The sequence below is a fragment of the Genypterus blacodes genome, unplaced genomic scaffold, assembly GCF_046128005.1.
Source record: "Genypterus blacodes isolate CSIRO-AG114 ecotype Tasmania unplaced genomic scaffold, CSIRO-AGI_Gbla_v1 ptg000039l_1, whole genome shotgun sequence".
Classification (NCBI taxonomy): domain Eukaryota; kingdom Metazoa; phylum Chordata; class Actinopteri; order Ophidiiformes; family Ophidiidae; genus Genypterus; species Genypterus blacodes.
The window spans coordinates 5,573,891-5,600,011 of NW_027466852.1; the positions used below are offsets into that span (position 1 = coordinate 5,573,891).

General features: G+C 44.6%; 4 protein-coding genes across 6 annotated transcripts; all 4 read left to right on the forward strand.

Annotated features, from left to right (window-relative positions):
- The first annotated feature begins 166 nt into the window (after positions 1-166).
- Positions 167-4,501, forward strand: LOC142997053 (perforin-1-like). The gene is made up of 10 exons (XM_076148228.1): positions 167-266; positions 675-949; positions 1,208-1,287; positions 1,459-1,504; positions 2,218-2,339; positions 2,427-2,565; positions 2,670-2,750; positions 2,956-3,455; positions 3,544-3,637; positions 4,131-4,501. Exons 2-10 carry the CDS (start codon positions 677-679, stop codon positions 4,338-4,340), a joined length of 1,545 nt encoding a protein of 514 aa, XP_076004343.1. The 5' UTR covers positions 167-266; positions 675-676; the 3' UTR covers positions 4,341-4,501.
- Positions 4,502-5,331: 830 nt separating this feature from the next.
- LOC142997005 (uncharacterized) lies at positions 5,332-13,097 on the forward strand. 2 transcript variants are annotated; one of them, XM_076148164.1, is made up of 12 exons: positions 5,332-5,707; positions 5,944-6,324; positions 6,713-6,858; positions 6,960-8,868; positions 8,951-9,039; positions 9,173-9,231; positions 9,332-9,495; positions 10,465-10,630; positions 10,732-10,923; positions 11,613-11,834; positions 12,051-12,210; positions 12,356-13,097. In XM_076148164.1, the coding sequence occupies exons 1-12, from the start codon at positions 5,665-5,667 to the stop codon at positions 12,428-12,430; spliced, it is 3,606 nt and encodes a 1,201-aa protein (XP_076004279.1). In that variant the 5' UTR covers positions 5,332-5,664; the 3' UTR covers positions 12,431-13,097. The 2 variants fall into 2 exon arrangements, with proteins under 2 accessions (XP_076004279.1, XP_076004278.1); XM_076148163.1 differs by having other exon boundaries at positions 5,333-5,707; positions 6,957-8,868.
- A 2,212-nt stretch (positions 13,098-15,309) lies between these two features.
- actb1 (actin, beta 1) lies at positions 15,310-19,283 on the forward strand. Its single transcript, XM_076147651.1, has 7 exons — positions 15,310-15,423; positions 16,358-16,482; positions 16,573-16,812; positions 17,307-17,553; positions 17,629-17,820; positions 17,914-18,095; positions 18,218-19,283. Exons 2-7 carry the CDS (start codon positions 16,360-16,362, stop codon positions 18,359-18,361), a joined length of 1,128 nt encoding a protein of 375 aa, XP_076003766.1. The 5' UTR covers positions 15,310-15,423; positions 16,358-16,359; the 3' UTR covers positions 18,362-19,283.
- A 1,221-nt stretch (positions 19,284-20,504) lies between these two features.
- Positions 20,505-25,500, forward strand: fbxl18 (F-box and leucine-rich repeat protein 18). Of its 2 annotated transcripts, none has more exons than XM_076148160.1 (7): positions 20,505-20,788; positions 21,785-21,982; positions 22,080-22,429; positions 22,931-23,066; positions 23,164-24,251; positions 24,620-24,838; positions 24,935-25,500. In XM_076148160.1, exons 2-7 carry the CDS (start codon positions 21,806-21,808, stop codon positions 25,089-25,091), a joined length of 2,127 nt encoding a protein of 708 aa, XP_076004275.1. In that variant the 5' UTR covers positions 20,505-20,788; positions 21,785-21,805; the 3' UTR covers positions 25,092-25,500. The 2 variants fall into 2 exon arrangements, with proteins under 2 accessions (XP_076004275.1, XP_076004276.1); XM_076148161.1 differs by having other exon boundaries at positions 20,506-20,717.
- The last annotated feature ends 621 nt before the right edge of the window (positions 25,501-26,121 follow it).

The following is a 26,121-nucleotide window of genomic DNA, read 5'->3' on the forward strand; positions in this document are numbered from 1 at the left end:
GACAATATCTTTTTGTTCCAAAATCAATTTTTGAAAATGCCACCAGGCAGGTTTAACAGAAAGGGAAAGGTTTCCTGGAAGAGAACAGTTGTTAAAGTATGTTTCTCTGAAGAAGTGGGGTGTGGTGTGCCCTGTTCCACTCAGGAACTCAGGTATAAATGTGATGCTACCTGCATACCTGACAGTCATCACCATCTGCTGTGTCTGCTATTGTCACTCATCTCTGAATCATATTCATCGCAGAAGGGCTCGGAGAATCGGAAGAGGTATTTAATTCTTGCAACTCCTTTTCAAAGGTTTTGAACAAAATGAAAATTTATGGATGCTATTGAAGTGTTTCAATTTGATCTTTTTACTTTAATAACAGTGAAGTTTTGAGGAGGAAAAAGTCAAAGTGAATCCATATTATCACTGTCCTTAAAAATGACAATGATTTGAAAATTCTCTCTAAGTATACTAGATTGGAAAATTGCACTAATACAAAATAATCAATGTTTTTACTGTTTAACTTTGGGGTTTTTCTGTAAATATGCTTTAATTCTAAATGTGATGTCTGCAACATGTTCCAGGTTAGATAGATAGATAGATAGATAGATAGATAGATAGATAGATAGATAGATAGATAGATAGATAGATAGATAGATAGATATCTGACACAGTTTCTTTGATTTCAGCCATGCTCTCCTTTTTCGCCCCGTCCCTTCTCTGCCTGAGTGCACTTCTCCTGCTCTCATACCCACCCCCTGTTCTCCCCTACTGCCGGACTGGGAACTACCTGAGCTGTGTGAGGGCCCCCTTTGTACCCGGTTACTCCCTAATCGGGCAGGGCTTCGACGTGGTGACACTGAGGCGCAAACCAGTCAACATGATGGATGTCAGAACCTACCTTACGCCAAGAAGAACGTGTACTCTGTGCAGCAACCCTCTTCAATGCAACAGGCTTCATAAAGTAAGTCAAATCCTCCATGTTCATGGGGCCCATAGAGATATAGCCTTTCTCTGTGGGCCCCTTCCTTAACATCATCTTACATCTCCTGCATCATTAGAAAATATTAACCTAAATGAGTTCATATGCATCTGATGTGGTTATTGAAGTACATTAAATTACTTGACAACAAATATATTTGAGCAGTGTGAAATAGCAGTGTCACACAAATGCATGCAAAATACATATGCAAGTGATATGTGTCTTTGTTTTCATTTTCAGTTGCCACTGTCTGCAGGGGGCTGGCGTGCATACAGCAGCTGCTCTACTCGTCTCTACAGCACTATACACACATCCCTTAGGTATAAAGGCTCATGTCGATTTTTATAATGTTATTCCAATGTCTTAAGTCAGTATATGTGAGCATGCAATACATAAGAGTTTAGGAATTGGAGAACTTAAACACATACTCTATAAAATGATGGGAATGAAAATGAATTTGATGATCATGTGTCCTGTGATTGTGTCCATAGCTCACTGGTTACAGCGATCACATCCCAGGAAAGCTTAGACTGGAAGGTAGGAAACACCTCGGTTTTCAGGTTTCTGTGGTTTATTGAATGCTCTATTGTTTACTGATGATTGATGTGACATCAAACGATTAATATTGTGTTTGAAAATGCCACTGTTTGAAAATGCCAATGTCATCCTGCTCTCACCAAATTTGGTACAAAACTAAATTCCAGACCCAAAGCTTATTCATTTGTCTTTTTGAAATGCCTTAGCATTGTGCTGCTACTTACTAGTGCTTGCAAGTTACATTACACAACTACATAGATACTGTTTGACTCTAAAGTGCTATAATCATGTGATCATGACTTGAAATATACACTCATATTACCTGATATGATTTTGTTTTTTTGACAAAAATTACTCCATTGACCATGTTTGTATTGAATGATTTTGATGTAATCTGATGGAACAGAGGGCCTGGACCATTTTGGTGCCAGATCCAGACCCAAACCCAGACCCAGGGACAAATCCCAGAATTTTAAAATTTCATATTGCTGGAATTATTCACTATTTTTGATCATCTTCTCAAAAGTAATACAGGGGACAGGGGGCACATCAATCAGATTTCTAAATAGTAACAAATCCAGTTAAAAGGATGTAAAAGGCATTACTGTGTACCTGAGAATATGCTGATTCGGCAGCATTCAGATAGTTTCAAAGTGTTTCTAATAGGTACAGAGGATGTATGTATAAGTTTGTGATCGTGTTGTTGTTATCAGGTTGGCCTCGGCCGTCCTTCTGCAGGTGGAGCACACTCTACTGCAGCCAGATATGCTATTGCCAGAAGCAGAGAGGACACTCGTACCTTCACCACTCACACGACCACATGTACCCGCTACAGGTATGACATGACCACCACACTGCTTTTTCAGGGGTTTCAGGGGTTTCTGCATTCACCAACAGTATGAATCTGTTTTCTTTGGGTTAGCTACCAAGCATCAAACAGACCACGCCTCAGCGTCAGGTTCCGCCGTGACCTGGCCAGGCTTCCCCGAGTGTATAGCCGCTCCACCAAGACACACTACAGACAATTCATATTAACCCATGGCACACACTACATCCGACAGGTTTACATAAACACACCCACACACACGGAAACCACATTAATTATTACAGTATATATTAAACAGTTAATACCACCTTTTTGTTTCAACTTTCTGTCTTACGTCAGGTTTTGCTTGGTGGGCGATACAGACGAGTCGCAGCTATACGTCCCTGTTTGTCCTCTCTGAATGGCCTCTCCAGTTATAGGGTACACACATGCACATAAACAAACACACACACTATGTATTTATCTTGTCATAATGTATAACCATTACATTAACATAAAATTAGAAATCTTTATTTGAAGTAATGTAAAAAAGTTTCTGTTCTCTCTTGAGACTTACCACACACACACACATACATACAGTATATACAGTATGTACAGTATGTATACTTTCGTCTCTGTCCCTTAGGTGTACTCTTGCTTGGCTCTGGGTCTGTCTGTCGGCCTGGGAACATCCACAATGAGTACTAGAAGCAGGGGGACTTGTGCCAAAGTCTTCCGGAACCGGGATTACGCCACTTCATACAGATACGGTCTCTACCAACACTTGACAGAGGTGGTGGGGGGCCGGGGATGGAGCGGGACGTTCTCTCTCACCCGTAAAGATAACCGGGGCTATCAAAACTGGCTGAAGACCCTGAAAGACTACCCGGGTATTGTTCGCTACTCCCTTCGGCCAATGTTTATGCTGGTGCCAAATGTGTCTCAGAGGTCAGGGTTGCGGAGCGCCACACTCCAGTACTTAAAGGACACAGCCCTGCCACGCACGGCCAACAAGCAGTCCTGTCGCAGCAGCAATCCCTACCATGCCTCCAGGTGCTGTCCTCGACGAGCCTGGAGTGGGAAGCTGGTGGTGACCGTCGTCAGAGCCTGGCGACTCAAAGGAGATTTATTCGGCGCGACTGAGGGGTGCGTAGAGACATTGCAGGAAATTCACGGGAATATGATGTATCAAGCTTGTGTTTTAATCCGTTTTTTTTGGTTCTCCACCCCACAGGTATGTTAAGCTCTTCCATGGCCGCATCTATCGTAAGACCAGGATAATCAGATCAAACAACCCACATTGGAACGCTCGTTACAACCTGGGCAAGGTGAATAACAACCCTCCACACTTGACCAAAACAAATCCATCTAAAGGCTTTACTCTGATTTCATTTTTAAACTACAACTTCAACTACTTTATCACCTTTAAGGAAGTTTAGGCTGGGCAGGTACACAGATCACATAAATACGACACGCATAGCATGAAGAAGGTCAGATAAAGCAGAATGGCATAAACGGTTAACCTTAATCAACTTAACATATAAGGAGACATATGAGACATGCCCACTACAAGGAATGGAGAGACAAATATAGAAAGTATGAATATACAGTGTAATACCCAAGTCTCATAAGTCATAAATGTAGTAGTTCAAGCAACATGCTGTGCTTGCAATAATGAATTCATACCCCAGTCAGTCATGCTTATTAATAGCTACAGGAATGAATGAGGCTGATTCAGCTTCTTTTAGACAGGAAACATACTTGCTGATCAAAACTCTGATGGTACACAATCATCTAAATGTTCTTCTTATTCATATGAAGGTAAACACACGCTTGGGTCTAAAGATCGAGGTCTGGGATGATGATGTTTGGCGTGATGACCGCCTGGGATCATGTGTGAAGTACCTGAGCCAGGGCTCACGCACATTCACCTGCCCAGCCAAGAGAGGCGGTGTGTTGATCCATTACAGTCTGACCTGCGACAGTCACCTGACTGGAGACAAGTGCAACAAGTACAAACCAACTCCATAGTGACCAATCCAGTCTGAGGGGAGCATTGTGCCACTCAAACATACACCTCAGTAGGTGATGGTTGCTTTAAGGATCCAGATATCTACCATAAAAGAGATGTATGAGTAATATGAAATGTATGATTTTATGTTACAAACAAATAAATTTAAGATGCATTAAAATGTGGTGAATCATTTATCTAAATTAAATATAAATCACAGTCTTGTGGTGCAAATGACACAAATAAGATGAAGCGAGGTCAAGCAAGTCCAAAACAGATCCTACAAAGAAGTCCCACCAACCAGATCACCTTTAACCTCTTAATTATACACTGATTGGATCTGGTTTCTACCATAGCAATAGCACATTCTGTCACACAGGAGCTATTGATATTTGATGTGCTTTGTCCTAGAATGGAGTGACTAGAGATAATCACTTTAAATAATGGAACTCCACTATAGTTGCTTGTTTCCTGTATAATCCCAACAATGTATGTTAATAATAGTATCTTATACTGTGTGAAATTCCATTTTGCTTCCTTTACATTTACCTTCAGTCCTCTAGTTTGCAATCAATTGTCACAAAATGTTTTGCTATGACTGGCTGCCAAAGTGGAGTGGGCGGGGCTAATTCTTCTTGTCCTGATGGTGGCGCTGTAACAACAACAATCACATTATGTTAATTACTTTGGAACATGACATGGAAGAATCATAAACGTTTGTTGGTTTGGCATCACGGTCCACTGTATCTACATGTAAGATTATTATTATTATTATTATTATTATTATTATTATTATTATTATTATTATCATTATCATTATTATTACTATACTATTATTATCTAAAGCAACTTGGGGAGCGGGGTTCCCATTCGCGGTGGTGTCTTCTTCCCCGTCTGTCCCTGGAAAGCACTAATGACGTGTGTCTCCGTGGTAAAGGTTAAGGGTTTCCTGTGTTAAATTTACGTGCCGTGTGTAAAAAAAAAAAGAAAAAAGGGCTCCTTCTCTCATCTCAGACTGATTCAAAGGAGCTCAACGAACAGCCCGGAGGGGATTTCAACCTTTACAAATCCATACTTTACAGGAGACACACACACACACACACACACACACACACACACACACGTGCATCTAATTTAGGTGACGGCTGACAACAGTGCGATTTCCGCTTGGAGGAAGTGATGGAGAAGGAAAGTTTCTGACGCCTATCAGCTTTTGGACTGTCCGCACACCAGCCGGAGACCGTTTTGTGCGTGTTTGTTCTGAACATTACGCCGGGGATTCTGGAATGTGTGCGGATTTTGGATTAATAGAGGGTCTGACACTGAAATGTCTCAGGATTGGAAATGCAGCTCCACGTCCATCTGTTGCTTTTTATCATCACAACAGGTAAGAAAAACAGGCAGTAGCTTTTGTCAATTTTTGTTATGTTGCGGTATTACCTTAAACTAATCTATTTATTTATTTTACTTGTTCTTAAAGTTTAAATCCTGCTCCTCTGTGTACAATGTTCTGATGCATCCGACTGTCTTATTCTTATAATGAGCAGAGTGACTCTAGTCTGACTTTCCTCATCACAGTCAGGATCGATGCCTTCTCTCACCCCCCTGTTTCCCTTTTCTCAGATAAAATATTGGCTTTGGTGCAGCATCAGTGTGGTGGAAATGTCCACCTGGATCAAAAGCTTGCTGGTCAGATCAGTCTCGCCTTACCAGACCTTCACACTGTGACAAGCAGCCACGGCCCTGTGAGCCACCAGACTGACAGAAGTCCTCTGGCTGCAGTTTGTACTTGGATGATCGATGTTTCACACGGGCAGGTATTTTTATCGCTTGCACATCTAGAAAGTGGTTCAAGCATATCAGTGCGATGTAGAAGGGACCAGGATGAACAGATGCTGAGGGCAGGGGGGACTGGGCTGCTGCTGGACTGTGGCAGAGACAAAGCCGCGCTCACTTGGACCGGACGGGGACACTCCTCAAATACAGTTCAGCTGTCTTATTATGGTGAGAGACTGTTTCCTAATTACCCAGTTACCGTTATTAAGTTACAAAGGCCAACTAGCCTACGATTCCACCCAGATCACGAGAGTTTAATCTAATAGCTTTAATGACATGTGGATGAGTTTGGTTTGGTGGGTTTGGGCCTTTACTTATGTGGCATATTGTAGGAACAATGAAAACAAAAGCATGTTATGGGCGCGGGGGGGATTTTTGTTTACAGTTGAGTCGGACATTTGTGGAAACTTTGACCACAATTGTTTTAGGGTTGACGTGAGCAGTAAATCTGTCAGTCGGAAAGTCGCTATCATATCCAAGTGTGTGTGACAGAGAGAGGTGTTATGTTATTGTGGTTTCCACTGGTGTCCCTCCTCATTCTGTCTCTCTGTTTTAGTGGTTGTTCCCGTTCAGGAAGCTGAGAGGAATTCCTCAGTACACCCCAGCAGCCCTGTGACAGACTTGTCCACTGCCGTTCCTCGCTCACAGACAGGAATTGGAATTACAAGCAAGGATCTCATTGGACCTAAACAGACACCGAAGGTAACATGATGGACAGAAGGGGTCATAAGTTACCTCCACAAGGTTTGAGGTGGAGTTCTGGGTCTTAGTCTGTGTCTTGTCCCTCCCCTTTGATCCAGGAGCTGGTACAGACCTCATCTCCCCTGCTGGGGCTCACCCTGGCTGGGACAACCGATAAGGAAACTCTCCTTTTTCCTCAGGAAGAACCAAACAATGGAGCGGATACATCTGCTGCTGCTCACATCACTGATGGACCCATGAATGCCAGAGAGAGCACACACCCCGATTTTCAAACGCAGCGCTTGCTGACCACAGATGCATACTCTCACCCTGGACACACACTACTCAGAGACGCACTGTCCCTAACTCAGACAGCACACACACTGATCGACTCAGCAGCGGGTAGCTCTAACACCATAGTTAGCAGAGGCACACACAAATACAAAGCAACTCCTACAATTATAGACACAGACACACACACCTCCTCATCTATCTCTTCTTCCCCTCCTAAACTATCTTCCCTGAGGACCTGGGAGACTGGTACCGGCCTGATCCCACATGGTGGACCTGTGGATGAGGGACGTGGAGGGAAACAGCTGAATACCTGGAGGAGCCAGCGTAGCACAGATGGACATCGGCCTAACTTGACCTCCACAGTGGCCGTTGACCCTTTGAGATCTTCCAGCAAACCTCAAGAGCATGACTCCAGTAGCACTCAAGCTGACTTTGAACCCACTCCTACATCTTCGCAGTCATCACCATCGCCATCGTCGTCCCCGTCATTATCCTCATCATCATCATCATTATCATCATCATCATCATCACAGGATTCGAGCAGTACTAGACAGTCATTTACTACCCACAACACAGAGCTCAACACCGCTGTTGGAGCTGTTGGAGCTGCTGGAACGTTGTCAGGACAAACTGAGTCCTTTGTGTCCGTGTCATCACATACTGAGAGTCATACTGCAACATTTCACTCCTCAGATGAAAAAGAAAACATAACAAAGCTTCACACACACAACCCTGACCTCATTTCATCTGCCACAAACCCACAAACAAGCTGGCCACAAAGCACGCTCAGCCTCACACACTCTCCACCTGCCGTCTCCACATCCACACAGAGGAACAATGAAGAGACGCAGACACAAACACCTGATGCAGAAAAAGCAACACATGTTAACTCGTACACAACGTCAAGTTCGAACGCCGTCTCCTTCTCAACTGGCACCACCAAAGACCATGACTGGACTTCAAATTCTGGAGGTTCTGCGACCATCTCTGGCATACCACACACGCTTGGAGATGGAGTCCAGTACACAGCTGCCACAGAAACCCTTCGTGAAAATAACAGTGTGGGGAAGGATATGCACCAGACACGGACTGATACCAAAACACACACACCGCAGCCCACTTACACACACTTTAACCGCAATTCAAATGCACCCTTTACAGAAAGATCATCATCTCTCGCTCATATTTTGCAATCCACAGCTTCGAGTGTTGATACATCCACACACTCGTCTATGCCTGAACAAACACGCAGTACCTTGCCCACTAGCGCCCCCTTGCTTTTGACATCCTCTACTACCAAAGCAATTGCACACACACTCCTCTCAGATCAGAAAACAGCAGCTGCGGCACCAGGAACAACAACGTTCAAATCTAGTTCTATACACACAACTCCAGCATATCACCTAATGCAACCACCCTCATCTACAACACAGAAACAGTTCCACGGCTATACTGCAACCACACAAACTGCTCTGCCCGCACTCACAACTGCAAACACAGGCTCCGGACAAAGAGGCGCAAAGGAGCAAGCAGAGAGTGGGAATGAGGACTTGATCATATCTGCGACCCCTCCACAGTCTTCAAAACAGCCCCCATCATTGACTGGCCCATACCCAAGTCAAATGAGCAATTTGGAATATACGCCATCGACTTTACCCTCTGTAACCATCCAGAACAGCACAGCGACTCAGATACGCAAGTTTTACATTGTATCAGACCAGCCCGCAGCTATCAAAGGTAGTATTGGTGTTTTTTTTGTAATGATCCATGTTACAGGCATGTAATAATGTCAAAAGTAATACTTTTTTGTTGTGTCTAGTGGAGTTAATTGAGCTGTTGCTGCAGATCGTTGTAGAAGAATCCAGATCAGCTGTTAGTGCTGGCTTGGAGGAAGACACCACTGCTTGGGTAGAAGATAATAAGCAAACACACACACACACACACACACACACACACACACACACACACAATGGCATACATGAGAACAGGTGAGTTTATGATGAGTTTCTGCTAAAGCATTGTCACCGCTGTATTCTACCAGGTGGAGCCATACATACTGAGAGCTCCAGGGTTCAGAAGGGTGCTGGGAGTCTTGACCAGGTGAGGTGGATGAAGGGAGGTAAACAGTACATGGCAAGAATGCAGACTTGAGATCATTGCACTGAGAGAGGCACAGTTGGTGAATTTCCTGTTGTTTCAGTGGCCGTGCAGTGCAGATTCTGTTGGAGTTTAGAACCAGCGCGGCTCTGCAGTGGCTGGGAGCTGCAGGGCCCATATCACTGCTGGAACTAACAGGATTGGCTCAGGCACTTCGCGAGGGAAGGACCTTCAGATCTTCCAAGATCATCAACATCACCTTGGGAGGTAAGCCTGGATTAAGGCGTCCAGCACTGGCTGTCTGTATACATGTGGTCATCCTCCTTTCTCTCATCTTGAGGGACCATAGAAATAATCTTTATTTACAGTGGTGTCATGTTGCATACAAAAAGTAAAACAGGATCAACCGAAATTAGATATATGAATAAATACATATGAATAAAAATAAAATCTAATTATAACCTTGCCTTTTGAAAGATTTAACAAAACAGCGACTGTCTATACACAAGCTAAGCTGTATAGCCGGTCGCTGTTTAAAAGATGTATTCAAATCAACGATTTCTGAGATGAAGCATTTGAAGTGGTTCAGTGATATCAAGGACTGAAGGCCACTCCTCGTACGTAAGGATCCTGATAATGTAACTGAGGCAAATAGTCACCATGTTTCACTATTACTGCTGGTTTGAAACAGATGGACTGTGGTGCTTAGTGCTTCAAGACAACAGCTGCCTTTTATATATGAGAAAGAATTTTAATGTTAACATAGTTACTCATTTACAAGCAGGCTGTAAATATGATAACTCAGTTTGAAGCTTAAAATCCAATGAAGTGAACCTAGTTAAGTGCTTGACTTCCTCAGACATTAAATGGGTAACTGCAGAGTGTAATTACACCTTTTTTTTGGCATCTGCACAAATTCACATCCACACAGCGTTGTGAGTAAATCTGATGGTGTGAAGAAGAACAAAGTGGTCAGTGTATCAAAATTCAAGTCATGTAAAAAGCATGACTTGAATAAGACCTTAACTAAAATAAAAACAAAAGTGAGGTTGCTCTGCACGTTAACATAGTGACTTGTTCTAAATAAACTTCCAGTAGATTAGAATTTGGACAACCGCATTCATTTTCTGCATGTCAAACGTGATCATCTGCAAGCAAAATGAATGAATTTAGCTTGCAAATTAATTAATCAACCTTGACATCCATGCATCCATGGCGTGCATGTCTCCCCTTCAGGTCTGCAGGGTGGTGTGTGTGACTGGTTACTGCAGTGCCCGGCAGGCTATGACTGTGTGTCACAGCCTGGCACTGCAAACCATAGCTGTTCCTCTGTTTGCCACACTGACTACTGCCACCACCACGGCATCTGCACGCACCATCCCGGCCAACTACCAGTTTGCCGGTGAGAACAAAGATGTACACATGAACACACGTGCATACACACATTTTGTTGTCCCCCATGCATTCTTCAGGATTGCAACTTTATTTCCATGTGTGTGTTAGCTGCCTTGTAGGAGAGGACTTCTGGTACATGGGTCTGAGATGTGACGTGAGGATGACTCGAGCGCGTCTTGTGGGTGCATGTCTTGCCATCTTGCTCGTCGTGGCGACAGTCATCGCTGTTACGGCCCTTGTGGCAGTGCGGCGCTACAAAGCCATTCTGATCCAAGCCAAGGTGGATCAGACTCGGAGCAGGTGTGCACTCGCTCACTGCCGCCCACACAAGTCCCACTTAAAACATTAATGAAACATGCGTTCATATGATTTGATGCTTACAGGGTGGGTCTAGTAAAAAAAGTAGACAATGACTATATTGTATTTGTATGACCGTGTGTGGGTGAGGACTCTTATGGGTTTCTGTGCACGCCTTATGTATACAATAAGATTCACTCCTACGTATACACACCCAGATATCAGTGAATCTTTATAACAATGTTTTGCACTTGCTGAGAGATCATGTCTTTTGTGCACAATTAACAGTCGGTGAACGCAGTAACAATAGGCTCCACTAGGTGTCACAATCTGGTTGATGAAACACATTTCAATTTCACCATCCTTGGCAACAAACTGGAGCTGCGGACATGAAATTGTTAGTTTTAGGATAGACTCAAAGAACAGGTTCAGCACGGACTGATGTCAAAGTTGAGCCTGAAATCCAAAGTAGTTATTAACTACACATTAGTTAACACATTTCACTGTCTTCCTGTAGATTTATCTCCAGTGAGACACTGCAGTCTAAAATATTGAGAGTAAATTGTAGAAGATTTTTAGCTCGTAATCAATAAGACTTTACAACTCCTCTCAAAACTCATTGATGTCTTAATTCTTCAGAATGATGAGCAGATTATTGAACAGTGTATGTGTCCTTGTTTATGCGTGTGCAGCTATCGCAGGTTCAACCATTTTGATGAGCTGTCAGGACGGTTCTGGTTGCGGTCCTGGGCGGGATCAGCAGACTCCCTGGATAATCCCGCATTCACACGCTCGGATGAGTTACTGCACCTGCGGGCACTCGACCGGCCCTGCTGTTACCACGACGACACACTGTCTCTGGCCTCCACCTGCCCAAGCCACGGAACACACATCAATACAATCTACCCCCACAGGTACACATCAGCAGTCGACATGACCTATCATGTCCTGTGCTGACTCAATGTAATATTGATACATGCTTGCTTGTGAAACATTTTGACATGATCACTGTGGAAGTTTGGTTATTTCAACATTTCCGCACATTATCAGTTCAAGTTTGGGGATGTAACTGTGTGATAAAGCATCTTATGTCAATTTTCAAATCCTTGTCCTGTGTGTGTTCCCTACAGTTCCCAGTATGGCTGGAGGGGAAGCGAAATGAGCATGGCCGATGGTGTGTTGGACTCTGGTAAGGCCAGTGACCTTTCTGTATGTAGCTGGCCAGTGGAGCCCATCCAGTGGACTCCTTTCCCGCTGCTGCAGCAACTAGCCTTGCACAGAGCACCCCCAGTGAGTGTTTGACAGCAATACTGTTAGTCTGAGGTTCTGTCTTAAGACTATTGGTTTTGTTGTATTTCTTAGGTGGAGCTGTTTGTTATTGCTGCCTCTAGCTTCAACGGTGTTCTTGATCACGTGTTGTTTCCTGTCAAAACAGGTGAGGGCATCAAGGCCCCGGTCCTACTGTGAAGGCATGGAGCTAGTAGACATGGGGAAAAGCTGGACTGCTTGACAAGCACACACACACAAAATAGTATTGTTCATGTTTATTTGCAGCGCGTTTAAACATTTACATCTTAATTGTTTCATAATAAAATGGTTAAAACAAGAAAATAGTCCTTTTTATTTAGTGTTTTGTATGTTTTCAGTTGGATTCTACAGTTCGACAATACAGACAAGTATAAAACCTATTTGTGATGAAAATCTGCTTGGAAAGGTCCGGATTGGATTCAGGTGTGTTTTTACAGCAGGTATCATATCATCAAGCGTTAGAAAGTGACCATCTCATAAGAGAATCTGCTAATTTATGTATATGAGTGGTGTGTTTGACATTATGATCTTTCTCTGTCTTTCCTCATTTCACACACTGACAAGCCACACCTCTAAATACTGTGCATGAAACTCAGATGGAATGTGATGCCATAAATGACTGGGTAAGGCTGCTACAGGGGGAAACAAGACAGTGAGAGAATGCATATTTGGCTAGTGTAAGAGCCAAAGATGAACTAGTTTAATGTTATGACATCATTATTGAAACAGTTAGTTGATGACATCACTTAATTAGAATGATGACATCACTGTTGCTCATTTTAGTAACTGTAGAGTATCAATTTTTTGACCGTACGCTTGACTTTGTATGTTTGGGGTTTTCTAATTAAACATTTAAAGGAAGGTTGCGTAGTCTCGTTTGCGTGACATTACTCTGTTCCCAGGCTTACCCAAGAAGTGACAAATCTAAACTGAAGAGGAAGCAAGCCGTGCCACTACAGTGAGTGAGTAGCGGACAGAAGCTACCTGCTAGCTTCTTCCATATAAGGTCTTAGTCAGAGCTGGGAAGCCAGGCCTGTGAGTTTCTGACTGTGTGAGTGAGCAATGCAGGGAGAGTGCATGTTGAGAATTGTATTCTGGGGTGGGTTTTGCAAGTGGCTCTCTGTCTTCCGTCGCACACTCTGAATTTAAATATTGTTGATGAAAATTGAAATCATGGTGAGATGTGACCTTGCTGAGACATAACATGCAAAGTCAACACAGACACATCCTTAAAAAGGGAGATTCATTCATTTACACAGAGCAGTCATGTGACCTCAGCAGTGCATTCTTCCCCCATGTGACCCTCTCCAATATCTCCTTATATGGACGTCATCCAAAGGAACTCTTAAAGGGATGGCTGTCCTGCCCTGGGTCTATACTTGGTGTGTGTGTGTGTGTGTGTGTGTGTCTGTGCTCGTGTGTGTGTGTGTGTGTGTGTGTTTGTGTGCGTGCGGGCCCACTGCATGTCTGGCAAAGAATAAGGAGACAAGGACGGTCTTATGGTCTCCTCTCTGATCAGCTCATTCACACCTTGAATGACCCCCCCCCCCCCCCCCCCCCCCCCGATGTTGTTAGGCCACTCTATACCTGTTGACAGGCGGGTATGTGTGTTAAGTGTGTGGAAATGCCAATGCGCGTGTGTGCATGTGTGTGGACACTTCCTGTATGCCTCTGTTGAAGTGAGGCTCTGTAATACCTTCTTCCTGTCTCTTTTGGTTAGCAGGCTCCATATATCCTTATTAGGAACACATAGGGCCAGTGAGAATTCCTAGTGTAAGTTTACGAGTCTTTGTCCGGTGCCCTTATTGAGTTAAAAGAACATTGAGTTTGAAAAAAGTTTGACACACCCACTTAAGATCAAATTAGAGTTTGACTTACAGTATTTTATTTATTTATTTTATTATTTTATATTTAAGTTTTACAGGTCAGACACAGATAGTGCGTATTTGTGTGATTACAACACTTTTTCAGGGCGTGTTCTTGAACAGGTGCAGCACTGAGTCAGGACTGTGAGTAATATATCCATAATAGGCCCCAACGTTACACTTGACTGCAAACGTGAAGACACGCCTGTCCGTCACAGTTCTTAATCTCTGATTTCGCAAGTGAGGTTGAGCTGCCTCCTGCACCCACTCACACAAGAACATGGAAGTGATGACAGATAAGAAATTTACAGCTTGCTGAGTGTCTGCGGTAACCATATCTCAATGAACACTGCTGTGTGTGTGCATGTGTGTTTGTATGTGTGTCTGCCTATGTGAGAAACAGAGACTCTGGTATGAAGAACAGATGTGTTGATGTGTTAACAGCACTATCAGTGACCCTGGGATTGTTGTCACCCACATCCTGGCACTATATTCATTATCTTGGATGAGAGTAGAGGCAACTATTTGCTCAGTTATGTGGCAGCCATTTGTTTGCCAGCATTCATCTTAGTCCAGTTCTGCTGAGTAACTGCTATTCCTCAGTTAAATTGAATGAATTATGCATTTGTTCGCTTATGCTTTTAACCACATTCAACACACAAGAATAGAAGTGAATAGAAAATCAATTTGCCTACACAGCAAGGCCCCTTCCCCATGTGAACAATGTCGGGAACTAAACTAATGTGTAATAAAACCCCTAACACAGCCATCATTTATTGACAGACTTAATTTCACCATTGTCTCTTGGACATAAGAAACTTTTTAATATTGGGACCAATGTTGAAATCAGCCTGCAAATCAGAGTTCTGCTGGTGTACACACATCACAGATGGTATAGAATGATTATGACAGCATTGAATTATGAATGGTGCCGATGCTGCAGTTGCTGATAGAGATAACTAATATGTATAAATCACGATGTAATGACATCTAATGGTATAAATGTGTTAAACTAAACTCCAAACAGCAGCAGATTGATCATTGGGATCGTATATAGGTTATAGTTCCAGTGCCCCACCTCCCCCCGCTGTCTCTCCCTGGGCACAGCGTGAGCGCACTATCTGCATGCGCCACACCCAGCGCATACGGGCGGACCAATCACAGAGCGCCGTGCGGAAAGTTCTCCTTTTATGGAGAGGGGCTGCAGCACGAGCTATGATAAAATCCTGCACTTTACCGGCCTCCATTGCAGTGAAGTTCAGGTTGTAAACCCGAGTGTCACGCTCAACTCACAGTTCTTCTAAACCGATAACCCTTAATCCTCACACAGGTAAGGAAACCGCAAACATCGTTAGTCATTATTTGTTTTAGATATGAAAACATTTTCCTGGGTTTTTGGTATACTTTTAATGTTACGAGGCGATGAACTTACGTTTCTATGCCGGTAAACTTTTAAAGTTTTGCGTGTCACTATGGCTGGTCAACTCCCATTCTTGCGTTGAACTACTGTCTTTCGCTTCTTGCTTGGTCGCGTAGCAGGTGTCACTCTTACTTCCAGGTTGCGGTAGTAACCTGAAATCATCTTGCGAGACGTATGGCGGTTATGTGTTGCAAGTTGTTTGTGTTAATTTAGGGGGCTTGAAAACCTGTCACCGCTTCACCAGTAACACAAATCGGCCGCTTTAATGACGTGTAAGCATTTGCTTTGGCACGGCCACCGTTTGCTAACGGCGTCTCGGGTGTCACATTCCCCGGGTAGACTGCAGATTAGAGGGATTCAGTGAGGGGTTTCGGGTTGCTGGGTCTGGCGATTGCAGTGATATATGTTACGCTCAAGTTCTCGTTACGTTGAAGAATGCCGGTAAGAAGTTGATGCATATCTCAACGTTGCGGTCCACCTGGTGACTGACATGTCGGGTGGTGGAGGTCAATACTCTAAAGTGGTCAGGGGTTACTGAAGCCACCGGTCGTGTTTGCATTATGGCCGTTAATTGAGTCGTGATGAAGGGAGTGGTCCGCTGTCGGTGTCATATGAGTCGTGGCGGCGCGGCTGTGCACGCCGCTCGCTTTTGCCTTATATGGTCATGCCCAGACTGATGGAAGACCGCCTTTGTCTCTGGATTGGGACTGGAACCCTGCGCCACTGCGACACCCAGCGTCTAGTCTGTGGAATGACAGGGATTACGCAAAATTGATAGCAGTTCGGTGCAACACATGGCTGCCTCCCACATGACGTTTTAAACGCCCACCTCTTGTCTTTACAGAAATGGACGACGAAATCGCCGCTCTCGTTGTTGACAACGGATCTGGTATGTGCAAAGCTGGCTTTGCAGGAGATGATGCTCCACGTGCTGTGTTCCCCTCTATTGTGGGACGTCCCAGACACCAGGTACAGATGCTGTGCACATTGTTCACACTCCAGTTTGCTGTAATGTGTAGGATTGTAAAGTTTCTAACATCATGCCTGTTTGTTTCCTAGGGTGTTATGGTGGGTATGGGCCAGAAGGACAGCTATGTTGGTGATGAGGCACAGAGCAAGAGAGGAATCCTGACCCTGAAGTATCCCATTGAGCACGGTATTGTCACCAATTGGGATGACATGGAGAAGATCTGGCATCACACCTTCTACAATGAGCTGAGAGTTGCTCCTGAGGAACACCCAGTCCTGCTCACAGAAGCCCCCCTCAACCCCAAAGCCAACAGGGAGAAGATGACCCAGGTGAGAAGAATCCCCAGTCTTTTTCCAGGGTCTAGCAACGGGAAGCTGTGTTGCTGGTTAAGTCTTTCTGCTGCTCAAACTCTCCCTTTCCTCCTGCTCCTTCAATCTCCAGGTTTCCTCTGTCCTGAGCTGTTCTTTCATCTCTGTGGAAGCTTCAGGTTTCTGCCTCTCTGCAGTGTGATGCATTAGGAATGACTAGTTGCAGCATGGGGCACTGCTGTTTCAAATTAGGGTTGTTTTGGATCTAATACTGAGAAGTGTCTAACTACACCAGTGACTGCATGATGCAACCCTTTGACGGTAGAACAGGTTAAGACGGAGCATCTTTAATCTCTGTAATGACTGGTTTGGCATAGAGAAATGACTCGTACTGAAAGAGGCACTTGTGGTGTGGTTATTGATCTGACTGTACTAACCCGTGTTGGCTTTACTCAGTAAACGTGTGGCTCTGTCATTGGATGGATGTGTCTCTCAACCCCCACTTTTTCTTCCAGATCATGTTTGAGACCTTCAACACCCCCGCCATGTATGTGGCCATCCAGGCCGTGCTGTCCCTGTATGCTTCTGGTCGTACCACTGGTATTGTCATGGACTCGGGTGACGGTGTGACCCACACAGTGCCCATCTATGAAGGCTATGCACTGCCCCACGCCATCCTCAGGCTGGATCTGGCTGGCAGAGACCTCACAGACTACCTCATGAAGATTCTGACTGAGAGGGGTTACAGCTTCACCACCACAGGTTAGTATGCAAACGAACTTCAACACCAAACATTTGGTCTTTTGGACAAAATGTTTAATGATTTCATTTCCACAGCTGAGCGTGAGATCGTGCGTGACATCAAGGAGAAGCTGTGTTACGTTGCACTGGACTTCGAGCAGGAAATGAGCACTGCTGCCTCATCTTCATCCTTGGAGAAGAGCTACGAGCTCCCTGATGGACAAGTCATCACCATTGGCAATGAGAGGTTCCGTTGCCCTGAGGCCCTCTTCCAGCCCTCCTTCCTTGGTTAGTAACATCAGAGATGCCTTCCTTTCCTTGTGTCTGAATAACTGAATCGGCAAAAACTTGTAAGCTTGACTTGTAATCCTTTTATTGCAGGAATGGAGTCTTGTGGCATCCATGAAACAACCTTTAACAGCATCATGAAGTGTGATGTTGACATCCGTAAAGATCTGTACGCCAACACAGTGCTGTCTGGAGGCACCACCATGTACCCCGGAATTGCTGACCGTATGCAGAAGGAAATCACTTCCCTGGCACCAACCACTATGAAGATCAAGGTAAAACATGTTTTGTTACTCGCACTCGCCCTCCTTGACGATAGACTTTAATACCTTAATCTTTTAAGTGCATTACTGTATTGTAACGGTGCCTCTTGCTTTGTCTGTCTTGCTTTCTGCAGATCATTGCACCACCAGAGAGGAAGTACTCTGTATGGATTGGTGGCTCCATCCTGGCTTCCCTGTCCACCTTCCAGCAGATGTGGATCAGCAAGCAGGAGTATGATGAGTCTGGTCCTAGCATTGTCCACAGGAAGTGCTTCTAAACAGACTTTCAGTCCACTCCCCCTAAACACACTGCTATAAGCCCAAACGACTCTGGCTCTGCATACATGCCTCACCAACACCGTTGTATGCCAAGCGTCAACACCTCTTCCCATTTTCCCTCATCCCTATGACACCATGCCCCCTGATGGGGAGAAACTCTGCAGGAAGTACAGAGCGGCTAGGCGGTGTGACTGTGCGAGGGACATGATGTCCATTGTGTTTGTGTAGGTCATTCCCAGATGTGTATGTTCACCACCTTATTTGCCTCTATGAAGGTTTTATTCCCTGATGGGCTCATTGCCCAACAGACCTATAGTGTTTCTTAAAATTAAGGTTTTATCCTGGTGGGGCCCCCTCAGCTCAACAGACCTGGAGTTTTGCGGAATATGTAAATTATATAATCTGAAACTTGTTTTGTACTTTCAGCCTTAAATGATATTTGGTGGAGTTTGTTTTTCTCATTGTGTTTAAGACAAAGCTTCGACCGTGTATGGAGGTATAAAGGCTTGTGCATGGGGCTCGCTGCCTCCGGTGTTCACTACCAATAAAGTGCACATCTCAGATTACAGTCTGTCTGATCTCCAGTTTGGCTCAAAGAAGGCATACAAAGGGAAAGCAAATTCTTAATGTTGTATGTGTAACTTGTAACATTTTGATTAGGCTGTAGTGTGCATTCATACAATTTCAATATTACTGTCTGCAAGGGTCCCACAACTACCAAGGCTGAGGATAAAGTTAAACCTTTTGAAATGAGTTAACATGGAACTTCATTCTGTGTGTTGTCACTTCACTGTATCTTCTACACTGGCAGATAAAAATCAATTTCTTCCTTGCCTGAGTGTCCACCACCTGTTAATGTAAATGCAGATCTTGCCATAAAGGATTACTTCAGCCAAAATAAATATGTGATAATTAAATTTGCATATTGCATTTGGTGTTTCATCTGGCCTAACACTTGCAAAACTGAGCAATCAATATGTTGTGTGTGTGTATAAAATGGAGGAAAACTAATGTATAAATTACTGGACTTCAACAGAACAGTGTTGGGAAATGTTGATATGAACAGATGAGACCAAAATTGAACATTTAAATATAAATTTACACAGCTTTTTCACGGAGTGACAGCAGCCTCAAGGCCTGGAAGGTGTTCAACCTTCAGCCACAAGGGGATTCAATTAAACTGTTAGGGAACTATTGGATGCATCAGTATCCAACATGAATCGATTTTATTTGCCCTAAATTGAATATAAAAAAAAAAAACTATGGAAACACAATTTTTGGGATACAGACATATAGGATCTCAATCTAGGAGTATGATTTAAGGACGGATATGCTTAAAGACTTTAACATTTTCCCCAAACTGAAATTATTAACAATCCAGCTCAATGTAGTGGAATTGCCACTTCACCGCGCACACTGACATGCATCTCTATACCCATAGGTTATAGTCAAAACTATTTTACACAGTGTTTCAATAAAATAAATAACTACACCAAATATAGTCAGCAAGGGAATGGTTTAAATAAAGACGTGTTCTAGCAATCTAATGAGCATGCAAGGTAATATTAATGAAATGAAACCGTGTTGTGGACAAGAATAATCTCAAAAGTCCTTACTATTATACACTGTTTCAGTTTGGTGAAGGTTTCAATAATATGTAGAATAAAGGCATGACAATGAGAGTGTGTTAAATTCAGGCAGAATCCCGGTCAATGAATTTCTGTGATTTCAGTGAAATTCCTTAGTAAATAAAACGGTAACCGTATATAAGTACTTTATGCAAGCGCTCTCCCCTTAAACACTTTTGTTTTTTTACCGTACTTATTTTAAAGCATTTATCCAATGCGTTAATCCCCACCCGGTTTCGACAACAAGGCGAGCTGTGGAGAAGTTTGTAGCCGACGCGGGTGAGAGTTTGGAGGAACATTTCCCTGGAGTGAAGTAAATTGCGAATGCTCAAAAGTTTAAACAAATAGTTAGTTAGTGGTGTGGATATGCAACGTGTACGGCCATATTCGAACGAAAACGGGAAAGAATTCAGAAATTTCTATATCACGTGACGGTGCTTAACCAATCACATTCTCGTTGTCGCATCTCGGGTGGTGAGGAACGCGCGTGTTCTTCAGTCATTACAAACAGTTGGAACCGTCCGACAGACAGGAAGTATATCCGTCACTGAAATCCCTCCGACGTCGATCAGCCGCATAGCGGAGCAGACGCCGTCGTTAGCGGGACCCACGACTGAGTGTAATAATGTTTGAGTTCAGGCGGCGCTGGCTGACATGTTGAAGTGCCGCTGAGCATGAGTGGGCTGTGAGAGGAACTCCACGGGACGCTGCTCGATTCGTCGCTCAGGTGCGTCCGCTCACAAACTTCCAGGGACCACGGACCGGCCGGTGTGCTAATGGGAACGCTAAAGCCAACAGGTTACACCGCTGTCATCCCCGCACACACACATACACACACACAAACACACGGTGACATCGTGCTAGAGGGCGATTTGTGTTTGGGTGACTAATCTCAGCCGATACGTTTGGAATGTACAAACTAAATAGAGTCGTTACCAGAATGTATCCATTATCTGGCAGGCATTTTTGGACACTTTTGTTAGTGGTTATGTAGATGCACAGCTGCTGGGTTAGTACATTGCTGTTATTGTATCTCCTTCTTTAACCTTCCTGAGGGAAAACACCATAACACCACCAAATAAACTAACGCCAGGGTAGGAAATCATCTGACATGTCTCTCTTTTGACATGTGGTCTTCTTTGGCACCACATCACCCCAGCGTCACCCTAAGGTGGACTCTCCAATGAAAGGAACATTCCAGGAATTTTAATGATACTAGTAAGATACTGTAAGACAACAGCAGCATCGTCTAACTTAACAAAGCAACAATGATGTTACCAAGCCAACAAATTACGGCAATGATGTCATACATATACACTACTGAATTATACCCCAGAATGATATGAACCGTGTGAATTGTTAATTGCTGACATCATCCTCTGCCCTTATAAAGGCATTTCATTAAACCTACAGTACGCTGCACATATGCGTCTCGGAAACATTCTACTTTCTCCCAGCCACATTGGTAAAACAACAACACCATAGGCAACGGATTCTGTCCTACTATTCCGGCAGTTTCTCTGCTTATCTGGAGTTGCAACGTGCACCATTCCCTAACTTTCCAATAGAATAAGCTCAGTCAGTCATACACACACAGCTATTGAGTATTATTACACTCTAATAAAAGCGATGTGTGTGTTTTTCCGGATTTGTTTCTTTCACTGGATAGTTTTGTAAGGGGTGTAGGATGCGGGGGGTCAGGGCATGCTGGGGTTAGGGGCGTTAATGGGCACTGAGAAAGCCAAATGGAGCTCTAAAGCGTCTAACCATGACACCATCTGTTCTTCATCGCAGATCTTGTGTGACGAGAGCAAGATGGCTTCCGTGTCTGTGGGAATCTCGGATCTGTCCGACGAGATCCTGCTGTGCATCCTCCGCCATGTTCCGGTGTGTGACCTCCTGCTGAATGTGGCTCAGGTCTCTCACAAGCTACACACACTCTGCCATGACAAGACCCTACTTTCACACGTCAGCCTCTCTGAGGAGTATATGGTAAGATCAGGGACGCGTGTCTGCTTGGTTCAACAAGCTCAGAACTTTATTTGAAGTTGATTGTACTGAACTTGAATCGTCTGTGTTTTCCCTCCAGGCTAATGATCTGTCTGTGCGGCAGATATTGAAGCAGCTAGCCAATCAGGTGCGATCTCTCAGCCTGAACGGATGCTACTGGCTGTCCGGCGCCACCGTGGAGCATCTGGTGCGCTGCAGGGCCGTGACACACCTGGACATCACGGGCTGCTGCCTCACTTCCCTTCGTCTGTCCCGTCTCCTCACCTCCCTCTCGCTGCTCAAATCGCTGGCCTTCGACGTGGCGCCGGGCTTCAGCGCCGCCCAGCTAAGTTCGGAAGCGGTGGATACGCTGAGCCGCCTGTCCGAGCTGAAACAGACACTTCTGACACCCAGTTACGGCGTGGTCCCATGCTGTGCCCAACTACGCAGGTAAGGACCAATCAAAGAACACAAGAGTAGTATGAGTAATATAAAGGTTATCGCACTCGAGCTGTGTGCAAAATCAGTCACTTGTAAGCCTTTTATTCAATTATTTAAGCTGCTGGTGTCGGGTCTCCTGCATCGCATCTCTATCAAATCCCCTAAATGAATTATGCAGCACTCCGCTTGTCGCCGACATCACAGCAACAATGATTTCAAATGTGGCTATTTCAGTGTCAACATCCATTTACGTCTCCCAGCAGAGCCGCTCCATTTTGTTCTACATGTGAACACGTGAACGATGTGGCACTTCTGGACATTGCCTTTGACAGGTTGCGGCCCTGAGCTTTGCCACACTTCACCGATCGCATCTCTTAGACCTAAAGTGTCCGTTCAAATTTGTGTCGCTACCTAAGGAGAATGTGCGACTCTTAACCGGTTAAACTGCTTTGAGTGTTAAATATAGATGAGTATGTGTGAGTACGTGTGCGTGTTTCTGCTGCCTCTCAGCCTGGCGCTTCAGTTTGACATCCCAGATGTGACCAGGGAGGGTGTGGGCGTCTGCTGCCAGTTAATGGTGGGCCAGAGCAGTGTGCCACATTACCAACAGCTGGAGGAGTTCAGTGCCAGGCTGGCCCCAGGAGAGGTGACTTTGTTTGTTTGCTTTGTGTAAGAGTCTGATGGGTTGTTGTCATATGTCTCTCATAGTATCTTGTAATGATGTTGCGTTCTGCTGTCCTCAGGTAAACCAGACCTTGCTCCTTCTCTACCTAGCCGTGTTCAGTGTTCATGTTCCAGACCGTCTCCGAATCTTCCTCGTGTCAATTCCTGGCCCGAACCCTGCACACTGGCCCGCCGCCACCTCACTGGCCCACAGCTTAGGGCAGCGCGGGGACCTGGAGGCCCTGCAGCTTCCTCGCTCTTGGTTGGACTCGCTGTCGGTGGAACGAGCTCTGCGGGGCAGCAGCCCCAAGTACCTCAGCTTCAGCCGCTGCCCGGCGCTGTGGGCACAGGTGCTCCAGTCGCTGCTCCAAGGCGGCGTCAGAGATTCGACACAGCTGATCAGCCTCAACCTCAGCGGGATCAACCACGTTCCTTACACGGAGTGCAGTGGGATACGCGGGCCGGAAGATCAACTGGCCTCTGGGACAATTAACCGTTTAGCGATCGGCTGTTTGAACCTTAAACAGCTGAACTTAATGCACACACACTATCACCATGAAATCACACCTGGGCTAGGCGGGGAGACGCACTTGTGCGCCAGCTTGGCCAAACTCAAACACCTGCGCTCCCTCACTCTGCCTGCCTGTGGCCTGTCTGATGGCTTAAACACTCATCACGTCTCTGCAAAGTCACCCTCACCCTCCTCCTTGTTCCTGGGGTTGAAGAAGGCTCCACGTGTAGGTCTCCAGAATTACAAGCCCGACACACAGTCTGTTTTGTCAAGGGACAGCACCTCAGGTCTGGCTCAGTTTTTGGCAGGTTGCCCTTTTTTGGAGAGCTTAGAGATCATCGGCCCTGGTTTTGTGTCGGTGCTGCCCCGGCTCGAGCCTTGCTCCCGTGCAAGCGTGGAGCCTCGGGGCATGTGTGCGTGGGCTCGAGGAGTCGGTGATACACACCTAGCGGCACTTGAGGCGTTGCCTGGATTACGTCGTCTCACCCTGGCGGGACTGCCTGGAGTCCTTAAAGGGACAGGACTGGCACAGCTGGCCAAACATTGCAAAGAACTACAGGTTTTGTCCCTCGCCAACATTGGCACTTTGAAAACCATGAACTACACTTCTGCCTTGCTGGATGCACTTAAGCACTGCACACTGCTGCAGGAACTCAGGTTAGAACATACTTACGTGTCCCTCATGTAAGAAGTCAGTATAATCTTTCATTTCATTTCAATTGAATTCAGTCCAAATCGTAATAAGGATTTAGCCTAGCATGGTGTTTGGCCTGATGGTAGATTCAGCATCACTGATTGAATGACCGAAATATGTAATAAGATACAGAGCACCAGATTAGTGAGCATTATTTATCAATAGTCAGTATATTCTTCTTTTTTTTGTTGGTAAAGCTCTAATATTGTTGATTTCATCATACAGTGTAATAATAATAATAATGATAGTAACAAAAATAAGAATAGTTTTAGCCTCTGATTAATTACGAAATTGGGTTGAATTGTGTGTGTGTGTGTGCGTGCGTTTTCAGGTTAGAGCAACCCTACTTGAACGCCAACGCATCATTCTTTGAGGCTCTGTCTTGTTGCTCTCATCTGAAGCGTATCTGTCTCATCTCGCGGAGCGGCACCTTCGACCCCTCTGCCATAGAGACCTTTATGGAGCAGTGCCCCGATGTCATCGTGTGCCACATGTTCATGGGTGGGACCTTGGCAGCTTGTCGCACACTGCAGAAAACGTTACTGGACAGGTCAGTGCTCGTGTGCGTGGCGTTGGGAGAGGTAAAGGTGATGTACATCAAACATTTAACAGATCCCACCTTTTTCCTGCTCTTTGTCTCCCTCAGATTGTCAGCAGAGCGGTCGGCCCTGAGCGTGGTCATCTATCCACTCCAGCATGAAGATCTGACTTCAGTTATCAGAGATATCCCTCTAACACTGCTGGATCGCATTACCCTGTTCCAGAGCCATGTGGCACAGGCTTCCAATGTATTACCATGGTGACATTTAGCATCGTGTTTAATGGTTTCCCACACAACTCTGACCAGCGTCTCTTACGTTACTATTGGTTTCTGGCTGGATTGTGCAACAATACATGATGAGCGCATGTTTACTTTTTTGTGATCCTGTGCTGTTTGTCTTTCAAAGGGGAAATCACTCCTGCTGACTTCTACAGGGAGGTCAGGGGTCAGGGTCAGCTACAGCCCCAGAAGGTGGGAGGCATTTACAGTCTCAGTCAAGGAGTGTGGTGCCTTTGAGGGGTTTAGCTTTAGCTCTCTGCTCAAAAACAAATAAAACCCATCCACTTTGAAAACAAGTGCCAAGAAGTACAAAATAGAACAAATATTTGTTATGAGTTTTGCACCTCCTCATAAATCAAATATTGTAATAAATTCTAGATGAATTCTTCAAATACTTGTTTGTCTATTTTGCAATTCATTTCACTTTTTTATTTTTTTATTTAACACAACAGGAACACTTGATGTGTGTTCCTCTGTGTGTCCATACATTTAACATAAAGACCAGTACTCTGATAGGTTACTACATAATTAACTTTTTTTTAACATTTATATTGAAACGCAAAGCTCAATGCGCTTCTATGGTCGTATTTGAGGACTTATTGGCACCCTCTACTGGTATAATCTGGGAATTACAACAAGCCAAAACGTTTACAAAATCAGCACTCGAGTAAAAAAAATGTCATTCATGAGCTGAGGTCAATAGAGGTCAGTGTTGGGTTTATTTGTTCGACCTAATCAAGAAAAGTCTAGAAATAAGTAAAATCCCATTTTTTTTATCAAGATATGACTTCATTACACACGCACAACTCCGGATAAAACGCAGGATCCACCAATGGTCAGTTGGGGGCGCTGTACAGCCAAACTAATCTATCAATAGAGGAGTTTGACCGGCTTTAGTTGAAGTTGGGACCGTTAAGTAAAATGGAATGACAACAATAAGCAAGTAGAATAAATACAAAGGATTGGTAATGTTATCACATCTTTAAAAGTATATAAACATTAGTTGCAGTAAT

Excerpts from the sequence above, each read along its gene's own strand:
- LOC142997053 (XM_076148228.1), top strand. The coding sequence starts at position 677 with ATGCTCTCCTTTTTCGCCCCGTCCCTTCTCTGCCTGAGTGCACTTCTC. Across the intron at positions 950-1,207 it reads AATGCAACAGGCTTCATAAA|TTGCCACTGTCTGCAGGGGG; the intron begins GTAAGTCAAATC and ends TTTCATTTTCAG. Across the intron at positions 3,638-4,130 it reads CTCGTTACAACCTGGGCAAG|GTAAACACACGCTTGGGTCT; the intron begins GTGAATAACAAC and ends ATTCATATGAAG.
- LOC142997005 (XM_076148163.1), top strand. The coding sequence starts at position 5,665 with ATGCAGCTCCACGTCCATCTGTTGCTTTTTATCATCACAACAG. Across the intron at positions 5,708-5,943 it reads GCTTTTTATCATCACAACAG|ATAAAATATTGGCTTTGGTG; the intron begins GTAAGAAAAACA and ends CCCTTTTCTCAG. Across the intron at positions 11,835-12,050 it reads AATACAATCTACCCCCACAG|TTCCCAGTATGGCTGGAGGG; the intron begins GTACACATCAGC and ends TGTTCCCTACAG.
- actb1 (XM_076147651.1), top strand. The coding sequence starts at position 16,360 with ATGGACGACGAAATCGCCGCTCTCGTTGTTGACAACGGATCTGGTATG. Across the intron at positions 17,821-17,913 it reads CTTCCAGCCCTCCTTCCTTG|GAATGGAGTCTTGTGGCATC; the intron begins GTTAGTAACATC and ends CTTTTATTGCAG. Across the intron at positions 18,096-18,217 it reads CAACCACTATGAAGATCAAG|ATCATTGCACCACCAGAGAG; the intron begins GTAAAACATGTT and ends TGCTTTCTGCAG.
- fbxl18 (XM_076148160.1), top strand. The coding sequence starts at position 21,806 with ATGGCTTCCGTGTCTGTGGGAATCTCGGATCTGTCCGACGAGATCCTG. Across the intron at positions 21,983-22,079 it reads GCCTCTCTGAGGAGTATATG|GCTAATGATCTGTCTGTGCG; the intron begins GTAAGATCAGGG and ends TTTTCCCTCCAG. Across the intron at positions 24,839-24,934 it reads CAGAAAACGTTACTGGACAG|ATTGTCAGCAGAGCGGTCGG; the intron begins GTCAGTGCTCGT and ends TGTCTCCCTCAG.